This window comes from Vanessa cardui, chromosome 12 (assembly GCF_905220365.1).
Source record: "Vanessa cardui chromosome 12, ilVanCard2.1, whole genome shotgun sequence".
Lineage (NCBI taxonomy): Eukaryota > Metazoa > Arthropoda > Insecta > Lepidoptera > Nymphalidae > Vanessa > Vanessa cardui.
Genome location: NC_061134.1, coordinates 3,001,993 through 3,022,639, shown reverse-complemented (window position 1 = coordinate 3,022,639; position 20,647 = coordinate 3,001,993). Strand labels below are relative to the sequence as shown.

Sequence of the window (20,647 nt, the reverse complement as noted above, 5' to 3'; positions counted from 1 at the left end):
ATTAAAGAGCTTTAATAAATAATATATAGCATAGCATGACTTCTTGTTACTTTAATAATTTAGTTTAACATATGTTACCCGCTTCGCAGGGCGTTAATGAAAACATAACATTATTTTTATTTAAGAATTAAAGTGAAATCATATTCTCTTTACATCAGACATATATGTTATCTATCTTTTATAAGAATCAGTTCAATAGTTTCAGAGTGATAAAGAAATAAACATCCAAACACACAAACTTTCGAGTTTTTTATGTCAAAATAAAGAATGGTTGCTCTTAATATTTTAATACAATTAATAAGATTTATATATCGATCTAAATTATTTGTTTTCTTTATTGTAATACCTTTAACGCCTCCTATCAAAGCTGAACCTTTATCAAGCGCAGATGCCGCTACGGTTTTAGTACTATCAACAGTTGAATGAACGGTGCTCGCTACGGTATCTATAATGCCATTAAAACATACATATATTAGCATGGGAATGACTATAGACATGAAAGAAATTATGTTGAATAGAGCATTATACTTAAATAATTCTATTATAAAATTGCATGAGAAATAAAAGTAATATAAAATTTTGTGCAATTGAATGATGTCAAAAACTTTTTAATAGGCCGCAAATAGTTCACAATGTTTACATAATGAGAATATTTTCACGGCCACGGAAAATTTAATTTCAAAATTCTCAAACCGAAGGTAACTTACCTTTGGCAGTGTCCACGTAAGATTTTCCTGTTTCAACGGAACTGTGAGCAGCTTTCACTGTACTATCTACTGTACTTGCTACTGTATCTACAAATTGCGATACATATATTTAAAATTTAAATCAAAGATGAAAACATAAGTAACGAAAAAAAACCAAAGCATTAATAACAACAGTTAACCTTTAGCACTATCTAGGTAAGATTTTCCGATATCGTAAGCAGAGGACGCATAACTCTTCGAGAAATCCAATGCAGATTGATATGAGTTTTGGGCTGAATCTAAGTTAAGCACAAACCAAAAAAAAAAAAACTATGTCAGTCACAAAACACAAAATACAAATTATACACTAAAATAAATACCCAAAATTTTACACGGATAACTATGTTAAAACTACTTCACAAATACATGACAGATAAAATAAGCTAGCTACACTAAAATACGGCTCAAAAGGGAGTATTATGGAACATAAAAATACTGAATAAGCTACAACAAACACTGGCTTTCAATAACCACACACATGAGTTCATTCTACCTTTAGCGCTTTCCACGTAAGATTTAGTCGTTTCTGTCGTTGAATTAGCGATATTTTTGGTTCCTTCGACCGTATTATTAACAGCATCTGTTACAGTATCTATTGCAAATAAACATATTTTAATAAAATCATATGAAACGAAATAAAAAAAAATAATTTAATTGTTTTACCTTTCGCACTAGAAGCGTATGATTTACCAGTATCAACAAGCGACTGTGCTGTTTTTTGTGTTGTGTCAACTGTGCTTTGAATACTACTCGCAACAGAATCTACAAAGTAATATATAAATCAATATCGAAAGAGTTACATTATATCTGATGATAAGTAATAATTTTACCTTTAGCACTAGTTGCATATGATTTACCAGTATCTACAAGCGACTGTGCCGTTTTTTGTGTTGTGTCAACTGTGCTTTGAATGCTACTTGCAACAGAATCTACAAAATAAAGATAAATAATTCGGTATAATAAAATAAAATTATAAATATATCCTACAACGATTATAAAATCGTCCTTTACCTTTTGCGCTTGTGGCATAGGATTTCCCTGTTTCAAGAGCAGATTGACCTGTCTTTTGTGTAGCATCTACTGTACTTTCAAACGTACTTGCAACTGTATCTACAATGACAATTTTATTTTTATAATTGTGGTTAAAGAGCTCATGTTAATGATTTCAGTTTAATTTTGTTATTTTTATTTTTCGTACCTTTAGCGCCAGCGACATAAGATTTGCCAGTTTCGAACGTTGACTGAGCACTTTTTTGTGCACCTACTACAGTGTTTGACACTGTATCTATAAGAGTAAAATTTTCATATAAAAAAATATCTTTCACCAAAAATAATAAAATCTTTTACGAAAACTAATGCATTAATAATACCTTTTGCATACGTTGCAAAATCTTTGCCTGTTTCGAGTGCGGAATTAGCTACTTTTTGTGTTGTATCTACAGTGCTTTGAATATTACTAACAAGTGTATCTACAATAAAACAAAAATAATGAAATGATAATTATTCATTATCAAGGAAAAATAAATTTATCACTATACTTAAAAGTCGATCTGTACCTTTTGCACTTGTAGCATATTGCTTGCTAGTATCAAACGTAGATTGGGCTGTAGCCTTTGATGCATCTAGTGTACTTTGTACGGTACTTGCTACTGAATCTACAATTACAGCAACGATAAAAATAAATATTTATTATGTTTCAATCAATGAATAAAAATAATGTAGTGTTTCTACCTTTAGCAGAAGCAACGTAATCTTTGCTAGCTGTGAAGGCAGTTTGGCCTGTTTTTTTAGTGCTATCTACTGTGCTTTCGATCGCACCAGCGGCTGTATCTACAAAATTATATTAAAATAAAATCGATACTTTTAAATACGCTTGGTGTAAAACAATCGAAGCGATTTTTACCTTTAGCACTGATAGCGTAGGATTTACCAGTTTCTACAGCGGATTGTCCTATTTTTTGCGTTGCGTCTACAGTGCTTTGAATTGTGTTCACTACTGAATCTATAATTTAATAGGTACATTTAGTAATTCATTGACTATTAAGTATAAGTTTAGCGTTCTTAATATTTTGATAATACCTTTAGCACTAGCTGCGTAAGCCTTCCCAGATTCTATAGTAGATTGTGCAGTTTTTTGTGTCGTATCTACTGTGCTTTGAACTACGCTTGATACTGTATCTACAAGCATAAATAAAAATAACTTAAAAACTAAATAAAAATTGCAAATTATCACCGTACCAATTTACTTAATTAATAAGAGAACATGCAAGCTTTGAGTGTAAAGATTTAAAGTTTATTAATTCTAAAATTGTCCCATTGCATAGATTTAAAATTAGCATTTATGTGTTTCAAATATAGGGATGCAACTTACACTATATCATACTTAGATAATAACAACTTACCTTTAGCTGTGTTTATAGCTGATTCAGCTGCCTTTTTCGTATTATCTACTGTTGTTGAAATAGTATCTACAGTAATGGAAATAAACAAAAAAAACAAAAGTTAAACACAAACGAACGAAACGAAAATTAAATTGAAATGAAAAAGCGTTAAGTTGAAATATTTATAAAAAGAAACATAAGACGCTGTACAAATTACTAAAAATTCCATGAAAATTTCGCAAGCATGTATTTATGGTCCTACCTTTAGTAGTGTCGACAACCTTCTTCCCATCTGCTAAGGCTTTGTCGGCAGCATCCTTGGCCTCCCCGGCGGCAAGCGAAACTTTCGATAGTTCTTTATCTAGCGCGTCAATCGCCGAGTGTTTCGCGTTGGCAGCTGTACGGATGGAAAATTATTTATAGTATTTTAATTTCAAATACTATAATTAGATGTAGTTTAGTTCCTGTCGAAAACATCTTACATAATGCAATTGGATTTATATTCATAAACAATTCGACTTTTTCGTTTTAATTGTTTAACGACAAAAATCTTACTAATTTTTTTTCTCGCAACAGTCCAAATCTCTCTCTTGGTATTTTGTTCTGGGGTAATAAATGCAACCTATATCAATACGATCGTAAGATTTATACAGTAACTAGTGGAACATATAACACACAACAACAGCCTGTAAATTCCCACTGCTGGGCTAAGGGCCTCCTCTCCCTTTGAGGAGAAGGTTTGGAACATATTCCACCACGCTGTTCCAATACGGGTTGGTGGAATACACATGTGGCAGAATTTCTACGAAATTTGTCACATGCAGGTTTCCTCACGATGTTTACCTTCACCGCTGAGCACGAGATGAATTATAAAGACAAATTAAGCACATGAATCAGCGGTGCTTGCCTGGGTTTGAACCCGCAATCAACGGTTAAGATGCGCGCGCGATTGCGCGTAAGAACACACAAAAGGCCACAAAGTTTGTGGAACAAATTTACAGATATTAAAATATTGTCTGTCGCTTCTCAATATTATACATGATAAGATGATATATGTTCGGTAAAACATAATATGTAGATATTTGTATGAATTGTTTCATAAATACCGTACAAGCAAAGGCTAGTTACGATTGTCTAGCAACGGTGAATAATAGTTGCTACCTTTGTTTTTCTTTCTCGAGAATGAATAGGTATATCTAAAGATTTGTGAATATGACTTTAAGTCAGGAATTTATTATTTCAAAATTTATTCATTTCAAAAGTAACATATTTTAAATAATAGTTTCCAAGTATACGTTAAACATAATACGATAAAAACTTTGCGATGCGCATCTTTAAAAAAATAAAATATTATGTTCACATTAAAAAAAATACGAAAGCCTATTATCGCACAAATGTTTGAGATCCTCAATAAGATCAGCGATTAAATTAAAATAAACTTGCAAAATACTCTTAGTGAAGTTCCTTTACCTTTTTGCACACAGCAAAGTTATTCGTATCGATAAAATATAAATTAACTTTATTATAATATTCCCTAGTACAGTTGTACTGAAGCGGTGGAGCCTGTTTTGACGCCAAACAATCGTCTTGGAAGCAGCACGACCAGTATTCGGAGTGGTCTGAGAAAACGACCAGCAAAACTGGATTTAGATCTAAACTTAACCGTGGCCAGACCAACATATAATTTACAATATTATACAAATGTCAATAAATATTAAAGGAACAATTATATGTTTATCTATGTATCATTTATTCAAATAGGCTCCTAGAATAGTCTTGTTCAAAGTATTGAATGAAATAGAAATATACCATCAGTTCGGAAAGTAGATTCTATCGAGAATAACCGTTTCGATACGTTTTTAATTACAAAGTTTATGACAATAAAATACAATTTATTTTATACATAATCTGTTTAGAAACCGACTATTACATTATTATTATATTTATATACTATAATATATATACTGTTATTAGTCTGAGTTTTGATTAGGATAATCTTTCACTGAGAAATCAGTGTTTTTTTTCACACTAAAAATAACCGTGTTGATATATTATAGAAACGAATACTGAACCCCGGAAAGTCTATAAGTCTATAAAATGATTGTCACTGCCTCTATATTATTGTATATGTACAATTAAATTAATAAAATAAAGGCACAATTTAGGCTTACAGACAGCGGTCTGTCCTACTAGCTTTCTTTAACCAATGAACGACTTGAGCTATTTTTTTTAGTTCAGATTTGGAGTTGAGATTTCGGGAATAATGTTCGTGTGTATTGCTTAATTTTAAGTTTAAAAATGTAGCAATGCCTTTGAACATAGACACAAATTAATTACAAATATGAACAATCCTTGTCTTGTCACACTATGGGTAGGCACAGTACGTCACCGCATGTAGGCCTATCATATTATTATTCATGTTGCGTTTTGACAATTCAGGTTTTTCGACTCAAATACTTAAATAGCCTATTTCTATTTCAAGGAATAAGATGCCCCAAGGGGGGTTAAATCGCGAGACATTGCAACGAACTATATTTTATGAGGATGAAGATGCAGGTTCAGCCATTCAATCATTATACGTATATAAAACATATCAAATTTGGTTATTATTAAGTATGACACAATCAGACAGAATAATGACTCATCTTGACATATATAACATAATATATTTACTTTTTATTAATTATGACACAATCAGACAAAGTACATACATATACTTGGTACTTAACTTAACGGCGATAGGTAATGTGTAAATAAAGTGATACTCTTAGAAGTGTGCTCACAGCACTTTACAATATATAAAATAAAAATTACGATCTCTCTGACTGTCAAGTGTAAAATAAAACAACGACATATCATATGATTTTTTTTCCATAGCCAGATCGATTTCACCGTTATATCATAGATCACATAGATACATAGATCAGTTCAAAATACCATCCTTAGTTCAGCTAACATGGAGACGAATACCGAAACAATAAAAGAAACTTAAAAAAAACTGGAAAAACTACTAACGACTACGACGACAACGACGACTACGAGACTACGAAAAATTACTATGAAACATCATACATAAAACTTATACCTGCAGATACAGAGCATATTGTAATCAATAGCTAATATTGTATATAAGTTGTATTCTATTATACTTCCAAGTTTCGGTCACTTTAGATTGACTTTTGAGAAGACAAGAATCAATTTCATGTTCTTATATTTCAATATAGACACAGTATACAATAATTCGTTGATATGATATATGATCGTGTACGTACCGGAGTTAGCAGCCTCAGAGGCCGTCTTCTCAGCCCCGCCGACAAGCTCTCCAGCCTTCTTGACGTGTTCTTCAACAACATGGGCGGCTTCTGCTACTTTCTCCTGAGCGATTTGTTCTGCATCCTTCTTCTTCCTCTCGAAGAGAGACGCTGTCTTCTCTCCGATGCTTCGGAACGCTCCTGTGATTTGAATTTTATTAATATTCGAATTTCAAATTTATGTTATTACCTGATATAATATAATTAATGATTAAATTAAAAAAAAAAAATTATCGCCATGTTTAGAGACATTTATAATTAAATCCAGTGATTAATTTATATTTATATAAATTAATTCCAAATTATATAATTTTCTACATTTATATATGTGTGTGTATATAAACAAAGCTGGCAACATTTTACATTTGTCTTTAATCGATCATTAGTTAGAAATGGTGGCCGTTTTTATTAATTCACATGTAACACGTAATAGACGCATTAGGTATGACCTTCACAATACTTTATTGAATGTTATAATATGGATCCGTATTTTTTTTTTATTTAAAGAAAATAGTCCAATTGTATAAAGCGTTATAAACTTATTGGTATAATCTGTGGCCTGATCCTATAAGGAAACGTTGATATTTGCCCCGACTTTTGTTAATGATAAACCTTTTTGTTTTTTTAAATTTTATATTAAAATATTATTAAAGCACAATAAATTATATTATTTGAAATAAATTGACTTTTTTCAAAATGTATTTTGATTCTATAAGTAGCAGGCCACAGATTATTTCTGAGCATTACTCTATTATATTTTTTCCTGTTTCTTTATTTAAATCCTATTTGCCTAATGTGAAATGAAAAGAAAATATATGTTAATAAACGTAGATAAAGAGAAAGAGATTTTAGGTATAACATACATTTGGTCGCATTTGAAGATTTCTTACATAAGACACCCAGTTCGTTATGCTGTATTGATCAAAGTTAGGTTAACCTTCTCCCTCCCACTGTCAGACTAGAAGTAGTGGGAGGTTAGTTCTAACTGCATTATGATATCGTACTTTTATACCACGGTATCGATTAATGCAATACCTTTTTAGAGGATAACCTACATGGTGTTATGATAAAAAAGAGAATAATGTAGACGGTTTATACCAGTACTTTTTTATCAGTAATTACTAAATTTCGGTATCATAAGTAATATACATCATCCTGTATTTTCAATTACTATTCATTATTTATACAGTGTTATATAAATAAACAGATACTAGTATATTTATAAAATAAACGTTTGCACTTATTTCATTAAATATGAATCATTATAAATAACAAAGATTTCTAACTCACCAAGGTTCTTGTCTATCGGAAAGCATGGAAATATAAATATCAATTATTTATGTTGACGTAACAAACTACATAATTATATAATTATTTATCTACAAATCCATGCCGAAACTTGTTTTTCTATACATAGCTACGAGTATGAATATATTACAGGAAATGTGGGAGGAAACTTCATTTAGAGATGATGTGTATCTTACTATTATTTTTATTTATAAAGATGCAATTTTTATTTTCTACTTTTAAATGAATATGATTCATGCTCAATATTTATTTGGAACTATCAAGAGATTACGTACTACTTAGACAAATATTTTGCTAGCAACTGTTCACTATTATAATTCTATGTAAGTTGTTCCATAATCTTATTTAGATAGACCCAGTAGCGAATATCTAGACGGCGTGATTCAGAAAAATGACATTTTCGATCAGCGCCATCTATCGGTACCGGGTTGTGACACGCAATTATACTGTTATTCGATTTATTGGAACTGATTGATGAGTCTAGCTTTACGTTTTAACTAAAAGGTGATTCATGCATAGGTTTAATACAAACTCATTCCTCTACAAATACAATAGTTATATTTTATTGCCATATGATAAAATCTTTTAAAAACTAGCACATGCATACTTTAAATTATAATTGTTTTTAAAAGTAATTCGTTATTTACCCAATACCCAAAGGATAATAAGTAGCGTGTCGAATGTCGAGTTCGTTTATAATCATTACATATGCACTATAAAATAAAGTGTTTTATAGTACGACACAACTTAGATTTAGCATCGGCAAAATTCAATACTTCTAATATATAATCTAATACAATTCTTACTATACCGGTGTCTGTTCCTATGTATGCTTAGACCTTTAAAATTACTCAACGGAATTTGATGCGGTTATTTTAAATAGATAGATTGATTTAAGAGGATGGTTTATATGTATAATACATGCACAATTTAGTAAAGAAATACTGATCATTTTAGACGTTTTAAAATGATGTCGTAAATAAACACTTTTATTAAATATATTTAGTATCAGCATTGCACCCGTGCGAAGCTGGTTCGGGTCGCTAGTATATTATAAACGCGATTCGGTCGAATTTTGTTTCCAATAAACGTCATTATTTATAAAAATATTTAATATCTAAGGTCATATCCTAATAATAAGTCAATCATGCAATCGTCTACTGTGACGTTTTAACTCAAAACCGGTTTATAAATAAAATCGACTTTAAGCTTTTTAGATTAAAAATAGATAATTCATTCTGTGAGTAAATGTAAATATTTTACAAGAAATACATTCATTTGTGTTAATATACTGTGAATTTATTGATGTCAAGGTAAGATAAAAAACCATAAAAGGCTCGATTTAAATGAGTAGATATGTTTTAATTATTGGCATCGAAAACTTTGGATACATTAATGTTAATTGATAGATAACACTTCGTAACCGAATACTTTTTGTATTCAATTTAAATATATTTTCAACCATTTTTATTCCACGAAATATTTTTAAGCAATAAAATCCGCTAATTTACATATTATACCGGCAAACAGCAATTTAATATTGTTGTGTTCCGGTTTGAAAGGTGAGTGAACCAGTGTAACTATAGGTACAAGGACGAACCATATTAGATCCTCAGGTTGTTGGAATTGATAATGTAGATGGTTAGTGTATCTTACGAGTCTAACCTATAAGCGGAGGCCACTGAACATCAGATGGGATGCACGGTATGTCCATTAAATTTAAATAAAAAATAAAACAGTTTTTTTAACAGTGTCATCTATATTAATATTATAAATGTAAAAGTAACTCTGTCTGTCTGTCTGTCGGTCGCTCTTTCACGACTAAACTACTGAAACGAATTTGATGAAATTTGGTATGAAGCAATCTTGGACTCCAAGAACGGACATAGGCTTTTTTTGCTTGAGAGATGACAATCAATACCCTAAAACGCGAGCGAAGCCCCGGGTGACTGCTAGTCATATTATATTTTTAATAACATGTCTATAATAAGAGTATAAAACAAAAGGTTATATATTGACGTATTAACAAAACGACGACACCTTTTCGTGAAGTTGTATACTTCATTTTCCGTGCGATCTTTTTGACTTTAGTTTTATAATTTCAGTTTTTCCCTTTTAATGAGCTATGAAAAAACCTTTGAAACCGTCTTTTGTCTATAATTTATTGGTTGTCTTAACGGCGCGTAGGATGACATTGGTTTGAAGTCGATATCATCGTTTAGTTTTCAACAAACGAGTCTATAAACACATACGTATAGGTATATACTCATAGTATTTCTTAGCTTCTTATATACAGATATGTAGTTACGGTAACCGAACTCTGGTTATGGGACTTCGAAACTTAGTAATTTGTCTGTATCTCGATTTTTGAATGATTCAACTCCCAGAGCTAGAGCATATCTTATATAATAGTATATGTATATCTTATATTTTTCAGGTAATAATACATTTTGAAGTAAAATTGAAATGCTGTATCTAAGAGTATTTTGATGTTAATTCCACCAGATGTTAAAAACGCAGTCATGGCATCCTTTTACGGTAGGGATGTGACCTCAACCTATTCGCAAACCGGCTCGACGCATGATACCAACATATTTCATTTACCCATGCTATATTTACTATACATTTTCTCGGAGTCCATTTAAAAACTAAATATAGACTCTGTACTATTATATTATTATACTTACTCATTATATTTAACTTCTTAGTAAGGTCTAGGTTTCTGCTAAACGGTTATATGTTTATGATATTTAATTGTGTTCAAATGAGACCCAAACAACTGTTCAATTTAATATGATCTAGCGTGCAATTTTTTGGAACATGGTGACGCGCCAAAGAAGATCTCTTATAAGATTTTTTTTGAAAATTACTCTGGATACTGCTTGCTTGCATTTTTGTACTTAAAACGGACGGTGTGCCATTTCTAAGTTACCAAAATTATCGTAATTTTTTTGTCTATGACATTCATAAAATGTCTATAGTTATCTTCAAAATGGAAAAAACAAAAGGAAATCAATTGTTGATAATAGGCATTATTCAGAGGTATAATTTAACGCGGGTATTATTGCAAGTTATTATAACAATGGGTATGGATTAAGGATTTTGGTAAAAACAAAATATTCCTTTAAAAAAAAACCTACTAAGGAGTTTCCTTCGCCACAAATTGTACTGGTGCAATAACTAAACGCATTCAAGCTATATTTTATGCTGATTATATAAATCTATTTTATTATTCTGATAATTGCTTGTTTACTTTGAAAATATAAACAATATTTGTTTGTTTATTTATATTATTCTGTGATAAAATTGTGTTTATAATATTATTTAATAGCGATATTTGTTTTCTGGATATTAACAAATGCATTATTAGCATTAACAAAACAAATAACTAACGAAGAATTCGTATTATTAGTATTTCTATTATTTTCAAAATACCGATTTGCATTCGGACTTTGTAAACGTCTTAACATATTCTTCTAAATAAATAAAAACAAATGTATTGACGTTTATAATATATCCGTTGCTAAAATATTTATGCGATTATGATGAAACTTCGGCAAGGTGTATTGCATATAAGCAGCCAATGAGATCCACGGCTTATATCAATATTAATTCAGTGTGCCTCATCTTTTGTGTGAATATTTCATTAATGTTAAACCCTGATACATCGTTATTACATTCTTGGTGGTGGGGCTTTGGGCAAGCCTGTCTGGGTAGGTACCATCCACTCATCAGTTATTCTACCGCCAAATAACAGTACTCAGTATTGTTGTGTTCCGGTTTGAAGGGTGAGTGAGCCAGTAACTACAGGCACAAGGGACGTAACATCTTAGTTTCCAAGGTTCGTGGCACATTGACGATGTAAGGAACCTCGTCCGCCAACCTATAGCATAAAAAAATCAATGGATATCGAGTGACCCAGGGTAACTACAGGCACACATGACATAACATTTAAGTTCCGAAGGCATTGACAAAGTAAAGGATTATAAATTTTGATTGTTCCAAATGTCTAAATGCTATAATGATCACATACCAACAGATGCCACACTGACTTTGAAGTCATTTTAAATAGATAGCCAGTTCAACCAAGTACAACCCAGTTGTGTAATAAAATGATTTATTTTGTAATATGTGAGTACTTTTTGACAGCGTTATGAAGTGTTGAATGTATATTCGACAATATTCTTGGCAGAGTGGAGATTGACGGGTTGTTAGCACTAGCTATTCAGATGTCACACGCGTTCGTTGGTCCAGTTTGGGTCTAAAATAGAGCTCAGTCGGTCAGTCGGGATTATTGCTCCCCTGTCTACCGAGGCGTGGTATTATTCCATTCCATTGTAAAGTCTTAACACTGGTCTTATTTTTTAACGTAATTTAAATATAGAACCTTATATTATGTATAAATATTTATTTTATTAATTGAACAAACATTTTAAAAAAGCCTGTTCTTGTTAAAAATTATTATTTCTTATAATAATTGCAAAAAAAAAAAATTAAAAATAATAAAGAAAAACTTATTAACAAATATGTTTCGTTTTATTTGTACAGTTACGTAATCGGTTCAAAATATTCAACATTGAGTTTTAAATGCAATGTTAATTTTGTAACAAATAAAAGTATTTTATTATAAGTTGAAATCGCTGCGATTACTATCAGATTCCATGGAGTAAGCCATGTAAAACGATCGATAAATATTATATAAAATTATTAATGGTGGTAATAATATTCCTCGCAAACAAAGGTACGAAACATTGGGCCTCATTGGTTCAAACCTAAAAGGCAACCGTACAGATCCTATATAGGTCATTTTCCCAACTAGTAACCCTAACGTATTAAAAGATTTGATTTATGACATTGAATTTTTTATCTTTAATTATAGTATAGACTAACTGAAAAAATATATATTTGTCTATATGTATATAACAGTAATCTGCTTCATATATTGAGAATATTAGAACGAATAAATTGAACACTTGCGTGTATCGTCAGCGTTAAAAATGTTCGACGCGATCACTGGGCTAATCTTGGCTTTCGCGGGTATAAATATTTACTTACTATAAATATATCATGAGATAACAATTCGCTATGTAGCCGTTCACATAATTTAAAAACACCGTTCGCTTCTGATTTAATATTATAATGTTTTTTTTATCTTATTACATAATGTTACATAATTTATAAAATGTTTGAAATGTCGAGATCATTGTACTTATGAGAAACATACAAGAATTTATTACATTGACGACTTAACTAGAAATATATCGATTAAAACAAAGAAAATAATAATTATTGAATCGCGATTGTTATATTCTTTCGATAAGAGCAATAACACAACTTTGCTTTCGTGCTGTATAAAATATTAAACAGCTACTTTAAAAATGATGACCTTTTGGTATGGCAGGAATGCTGGCAGTGTTGCCACTATGAATCTCAAATTCTAATACTTAGAATACTTGGTGCTCAAACTAGACTTACCGTCAGCAGTGGCGCCAATATGACGTATTATATTTTTGAGTTGAGACAATACTTAGTCATATATTTAAAATGAACGCTATTGTATTCATAGCAGCACAAAAAGTGCAAAAAACGTCGTAATCGGTGAAAATTATTTGAAATTCCGTCTAAACTTGCAAAATTTCCAAGATTATTATATAACGAGAGTACTGATAGAGTCTTTATATCAAATAAGATTCTGTACTAACATTGTAAATACGGAATTGATTCCATCTGTCGGTTGCTCTTTCGCGGCCAAACTACACGTAATAAATACATGTACTCACTTCGAGTCAACAAAACGTTAAACATATTGGAGATGCCAAATTATATGTACCTACTACTACATTGTACGTGAACAAGACTTACTTTGAATACATTCTAGAATCCCGTGATAATTTGAATCTAATGACAATGTGAATCCAAGAATTAATTGAACTGTGCAGTAAAAATACTCTTTTAGTATTTTGTGTGAGTATACCGCGCAATTTAAAAAGCTAGCTTTTCCGAAAATTAGAAACACAACAGTTGCCCTGCCTTATAAGTAGATCTATATAATATAGTCGTAGCTGAGTAATGTTGATAAATAGTATATCAAACAATCGATTAATTCAAAAATAACTTCGTTCGAACAGTTTTAAAACCTCACGAAGCTTGAGTGTTGTTTCGCAATAAAACATTCAGAGGCTGAAATCGATCGACCGCATGCAATTGAATGATCCAAATAGTCCACAGCCCGAGCATATCATAAATAAATCCCTGGTCACGAACTTACGAATTTTATTAGTAACTTTATATGTTATATAATATTGCAGTGTTCGATGCAGTATTTTCAACAATCACATTTAATATTAATTACGTGAATGACGTAAATAGGTTTAAATGTAATTCGAGATCTTTTTTGCGGATATGCTAGCAGAGAGCAGACAATAATGACTGTGTTCAAAGTCACTCAATGTTAGGGCGATAATGTACGGTATTAAAATAGTTGACAGGTCGACCGGATTTACCTGCCAGTAGTCGATGGTAAGTGGTGAAGATGAATAGACTGGTAAAGCTTTACCTTTTTTCATATACAATTCGTCATATATTATTATGCTCCTTCTAATATTGCAGAGAAAACAATTGAATGAAGTTATGAATGATCATTATTAAAAGATTTATCTTTTTTATCGTACAAAAAGAAAACCTTCACTTAGTATCACGCATTCTTCTATAGCCAAACAGATATAATTTTTTTTTGTTGTGTTTCGATTTAGTGAGTGAGCCAGTGCACACTGGCGCCGGGGTTTCCAGGGTTAGTGGCGCATTGGAGATGTATGGCGTAATAACAAATGAACGGTGCCGACCATTTCCGATTAGCTGGCCCATTTACATTCCCCTACTTATTTAATCAAAAGAAACTACTGAGACTCTTACCATACATCTGTAACTATATCTTGGTTGGTATTTATATAATATGCAACCACACCGATTTCCAATATGAAAGAAGGTATTCTTCATTTAAGTGGATTCTCAGTACAAAGTAGCATTAAATTTAAAATTACCATCGGTTCAGAATATAGAATCTACCAACGGTAGATAGTTCTTTTCCACCAATTAAGATAAATTAGGTGTCATTTAAAGAAATCGTTACTGTAATGGGCGTACTTAAAATCGGGTAAAATAGTTTAAGTCTCTAACTGAATAAAGAATAATAAACTGTAGTTGATTAAATTATTGTATGTGTAATTCCATTAGCCCATAAAACTATTCCCGGAACCGTTATCAGTCGCCAGACTGTCTGGCACTAGAATCTAGACCACCAATACTAAAGGTATTGATCGTTGCGTTCTATGGCAGCGCTACGAAACGTTGATACAAGTAAATATTACAATAGTAAAATGCTTTTGTATTAAGGTGACTTTATTCCACTGAAAATTGATATTATGTATGGTAATGAACAAAATATGTCTATGGGGGTGAGTGGGTGCTCTGTATGGTCCAAAACACATTTATGGGGGTTAGAGCCAGTGTTATTGTTGCGAAGGACATAAAATCCCAATTTGATGACTGACGCGTGTAAGATTATTGTCAAGGGCGATAAACTGTAATATTGATTAGGTGTAAATTTTTCCAGTAAGTACTTGTTTATGAAATTACTAGCCGTGACTATGTGTGTGTACTAAACACTTAGTATTTTTTTTATTGGTATAACTGAAATCATTAAGGCATGTTAGTGATATAGATTCTTATATTAATAAGTATTAATAAGAAGTTTTAATAACTAAACTAAAATCTAAGTAAATTTGTAAAACAGACACACATATGTATGTATTCTTTATTGTACACCACACAGAGAAATTAAAATCAATATTACATAGATTTGGCCTTAATAAAACAGAAGTATAATTTTATTCATAAATCGTTACAAAGCGATCTATCCACATATTGAGCTTTCCAAATATAAGAGTTCCAAAACACATGAAAAATCTCGAAGTAACTCTATGTATTTCAACGTAATTATATGTTATTTAAGATGAACATTAATCACGTGATCTGTGGTAAATATTAAGTGACGAGGTAACCACAACAACATAGAAAACAAGTAACACCTAATCCAATACATTAGAAAGCAAAGTAACGGATCAAATTACGACATAATTAATTCCAGTTGGTAATATTTTACCTTCGTCATATAAGTTTGTATTAAGTAAGTAAGTAAGAATTCAGCATAATGAAAGCCACAGTTACTGAAAGTTTACTGGTAGCAAGTCAGTCCGTCTCTGCTGGGAAATTACCAGACAATCAACAATTTGTGTTCGAGTTCAAAGAGCGAGAGAGCAAATAAGATATTATTAATTACTTATTAATTACAGTGCCAATGAAGTTGGGCAGCCTATATGGTAATGTGTATTCCATACAAAATTCTATTATTAAATTTATGCTTTTGTTACCAGTTGCAGGCTCGAAGGATGTGCAAGACTGGCGTTGTCAGCATCACTCTCAAGTCATGTGTTTTCTCAATATAAGTCTTGTATTGGCAAAAATCATAACAGCATATACTATACTTTATTGTACACCAAAATTAGTAGTATGTAGAAAAGTCAATCTATGGTTAGTAGATCGATCTCCAAAAAACTTTGGGATAGTATGTGAGATTAGAAGTATGGTAAGATGATGATGAATTAGAACGAATAAATCACGTTCGAGAGTATTATGTAAGAGTTATACGAGTATGTACGTCAATCTTGCAACTGAATTTTCAATCATCACTTCTAAACTAAGATAAAAATTTATTTATTTTAGAATCAGTTTCTATGCAATGCTATAATGTACAAAAGGAATGTTTCCATAGCGCCTACAATTTCTATATGTAGGAACGAAATTGTCCACTTGAATGATTTCTATCTGGAGGCGTCCTAACCGAATATCCGGTCTTGCCATACGATGACCTCATAGCTGTGTCAGTACTCTTAGAAACTATTTCGTGTGAGATATTTATATCTAAGTAATGAAATATTTGCAACAAAAGTAAGAAAGGTATGTATTTCCAAATATTCTGGCTGCGTAGAGGTATGTACTATTTGTTCCCTTCTAAAAGCCCTGAGGGATTCGACAAATTTTAAAGCAGATTCTTATAAATCAGAATGTAATATAATTAGTTTACATAGAATTTTAAGCAGGTAGGTAAGACAGCAAATTATGAAAGATTATGTTCATAGCTATGAAACTTACCAATGTAAGTTTAGTTAAGTGCTAGATAATCTCCCAAAAGTACTCCAAAACTACTCTCATGCTCATATTTGATATGATTAAGTTGTGTTTTTTTTTACGTAATATGTAGGCGAACGGGCAAATGGCCTACCTAACCGTAAGTGGTCGCCACCACCAATGAACATTGACGCTGTTTGAAACTATAACGATTCCTTACGTCAAACCAATGCGCCACGAATCCAGTACCAAAGATATTATGTCCCTTGTGCCTTTAGTTATTCTGGATCACTCACCCTTTAAACCGGAACCCAACAATACTAAGTTTGGAGCAAGAATATCTGATGAGTGGGAACCTACCGAGACGGGATTGCACTAACCCACCAAGTAAGACAATATATGCCGGTCAAAATACATACATGTAGATTGTACACGTTCGTGCATACACACAAATACAAAATACCTACACTTGTATACCTCTTTTGCATAATCACACTGCGACATTTTCTGAATTTTGGATTCGAACCAACTGCACAGCTTCCAAATGGAAATGTCAATAAAATAACTTTAGTAGTTTAGTATTTTTAAAGAAAATCCAGTTCAATTAATGACACAATCGATTAGTATAGTCTTGTCTTGGAAGTGCACTGCGTAGTAACTAGTACAAATGCAGGTCGCACGTCAAAGTTGAGATAAATTCATAGATAAACTAATGTCCCACTCGAAGCCCACGCAAACAATAAGTGTTTCTTTTGAATAGAGGAAACAATTTTGTCTCGGCGTTATTTTTGTCAAGATATCGGAAAACGCAGAAAGTTGGAAAAATAAATGTTTAATTATATTTGTTTGTGGTATTGCGAAATTTAAAATGTATTGCTAGTACTAAAAAAATCAACAATTTAAATATTTTTTATGATTAATATGATATTCATAAATTAAAATAATTAACTAAATTTTGGGACAGCTATAAGGGTTTTAACACCTGGCTCCTTCTACTCTGACAAAGACAGCCCAGCGATAACGGGACTCAGTTCGACTGCTTGGTAATATGTCCCGTAATTATGGCATTGTTGACATTTTGCACACTTCTAGCCAGTTGTGCTTATAGCATATCTCGTTGATATGTTCCTGATGGCTACAATGTCATAAATAATTTACAGATTGAAATGTATATGCACTTCTATGGCATTTAACAATGTAAAAATCGTCTCATAAATTCATTTCGTAATATCAATAATTCATTTGTTTTTTTTTAGATGACGTAAAAAACAAGGCAAAGGAAAACAATACCAAGCCTAAGAAAAATAATAAATAACTACTAAACATTGATATGTAAAAAGTATTACACAGTCAGTCTACTAAAATTTTTGTTAATATTCTTTTCAGATTTTATGGAACACTAATACAACTTACGTAATGCTCTGCACCAGTAAGCATTAAATAACATACAAGTAAGGAATCGTATAAATTAATTTAACATAAGAACAAAGAGTGTCTATGCATTCAAAGCGCATAATATAAATGCGCCTTGTATGTCGGGAAGAATTTTCATCACGAATCACGATTATTAGGTCATTTGCTATACACGGTAGTAAAAAGTACGAGCAGTTGCTGACATCAAGCTATTGATATTTTAGAATGTATTTGCTTTAAAAGGCTAAATAATAAGCAATATAATTTTTTGTGTATATTTAACTAGACATTCTTCGATACCCTACATCATATTTATAATAGAATTGTATCTAAAAATTTTATGTAACAAGCCTTTATTTAAAATAATAAACATGTAAAAAAAAAAGTAAAGTTTTGTTTGTAATAAAAAAGTTCTTGTGGACAGAGTAAAGAGTCACTTTGAATTCAGCACTAGACAGATTCCAATTGGAAATACTGGCATTAAGTTGCATTTATATTTTAAAATTTAAATATTTATTTTCACGTTAAACTGATGAATTTATCATCTGTTAGATGAATTTATACTCTGTTGATTCTGTTCAAACATGTTTATAATTAAATAACGTATTTCTTTGAAAAACAAATGTAATAAATAATAATTTGTGATTGTAATTCCGGAACTACAAAAATGAAAAAATGAAAAAAATATAGTCAATAAAAGTAATAACATTAAAACACTAGTTTTAAATTACCACAGCTAATACAAAGTCGCGTTATTATTAACGGCATTGTGTGATACGTTTGTTCGAGCATGAGAAAATGAATTTATTCAATCCATACTTAATCTATTCAATAAGTATAAATGAATGCCTTAGGAGTAAGACCATTGTTTATGCTGAGTATTTGAGTACTGAGTATGAAAATAAATCGATTAGAAATAAATAAATAATCAATAATAATTTTAGTAATGCCGCATAAAGATTCTTCTTTTGGGATAGTACCAATGATGTTCAAGTAAACAGATATGTCATTAACGCGCAAAAAGATAAGACTAGAAAACGTCCTAATTGGGACGTTTGCCTTTAGTCGTTTTCATCATAATTATGCCAGTAATACGTTATAATACATCATAATTATGTAGTAATACGTTTTGCGTAATTAAAACATCTAGTTATCCCTTTTACTTATTGTTTTTTATCGAGCTATCCTTTTTACTTGTAACGAAATGTAAAATAAACGGTCCCCGGCGCGGCACACGTCTTTCTGTTGTTTAGTATGGGTATAACATATCTGTTTATTAGAATATCATTGGATACTACCCTATAATTAAAATGAATATTATCGAAAGTAAAGCCACATTTAATACAGACAGACTGACAAAAAAAAATTCAGGTTAATGATATTTTACTATTACAAGGTAAGTCCATAATTAGCGCCAATTTGAAAAAAAAACTACTCCTATAAAAGTCTATTAAAAACTGATTTAATACATTAGTATATTGAGTTTTTTTATTATTCTATTGTAGGTAGTTTACTATTCAATAGAGCGTAGTGAACTTGTACCGAGGGCAGATTGCTATAATTTTATAAAATAAGTTCAAATTAACACATACCACATTCCATACAAGACCCTTGTCTGATCGTTCTGTTTTCTTCGCACGTACGACTATCAAATAGGTTAAACAGAGACGGAAGAAAAATTACGAGCCTCGTCTTGTCGACCTTGATGATGTCACCGTTTTGCTTACAGAATTTGTTTTGATTGTTCCATAACACGATGGCTTTGTTTGATGTAAACATTTTTCATTCCATACTGTTTTTTATTTAGTTAATTAAAAAAGCCTTCAAATTGTTGTATCCTTAATATATTTAATAGATGAAGTACGTGATACATTCGTACATAATTTGACAATTGAAGGTTTGGAAATGGACAGGGCAGAGTATTTTGGGTTCATTCCCTCAAAAGTCTACAGTAATTGGTCAAGGTTATTGTTTACGAAAACAATAATATAAAGCTGTTGTTTTTTGCAATCTTTACATATTTGATTTCAACATTTATAAAAAACTAACTTGGTGGTAGATTTGTGCAAGTCCACCAAGTTAGGTATCACTTATTAATAATTTACCGCCAACCAGCAATACTTAAATAGTTGTATTCTGGTTTGAAGGTTGAGTGAGCCAGTGTAAATATAGGCATATACGGAACATAACATCATAACTCAACACTCAAGGTAACATCAATAATGTCGTAAATATTTCTTAGAAAGCTATGTCTGGGTGGTGGTGACCGCTTACCATCGGGTATCTGGTATACCCATTTACC

At 31.3% G+C, this 20,647-nt stretch overlaps 1 protein-coding gene across 10 annotated transcripts in view; it reads right to left on the bottom strand.

Annotated features, from left to right (window-relative positions):
- The window catches only part of LOC124533976 (perilipin-4-like), a 31,416-nt gene that overhangs the window by 5,536 nt on the left and 5,233 nt on the right, over positions 1-20,647 (bottom strand). For all 10 annotated transcript variants that reach the window (XM_047109550.1, XM_047109552.1, XM_047109554.1 and 7 more), the window contains exons 2-18: positions 7,729-7,740; positions 6,400-6,579; positions 3,390-3,524; positions 3,149-3,214; positions 2,826-2,924; positions 2,650-2,748; positions 2,478-2,576; positions 2,303-2,401; positions 2,117-2,215; positions 1,945-2,031; positions 1,758-1,856; positions 1,577-1,675; positions 1,410-1,508; positions 1,240-1,338; positions 887-985; positions 708-794; positions 347-445 (exon numbers count right to left, since the gene is read on the bottom strand). In XM_047109550.1, coding sequence (XP_046965506.1) covers positions 347-445; positions 708-794; positions 887-985; positions 1,240-1,338; positions 1,410-1,508; positions 1,577-1,675; positions 1,758-1,856; positions 1,945-2,031; positions 2,117-2,215; positions 2,303-2,401; positions 2,478-2,576; positions 2,650-2,748; positions 2,826-2,924; positions 3,149-3,214; positions 3,390-3,524; positions 6,400-6,579; positions 7,729-7,740 — 1,656 coding nt within the window. The remainder of the gene's footprint in view (positions 1-346; positions 446-707; positions 795-886; positions 986-1,239; positions 1,339-1,409; positions 1,509-1,576; positions 1,676-1,757; positions 1,857-1,944; positions 2,032-2,116; positions 2,216-2,302; positions 2,402-2,477; positions 2,577-2,649; positions 2,749-2,825; positions 2,925-3,148; positions 3,215-3,389; positions 3,525-6,399; positions 6,580-7,728; positions 7,741-20,647) is intronic.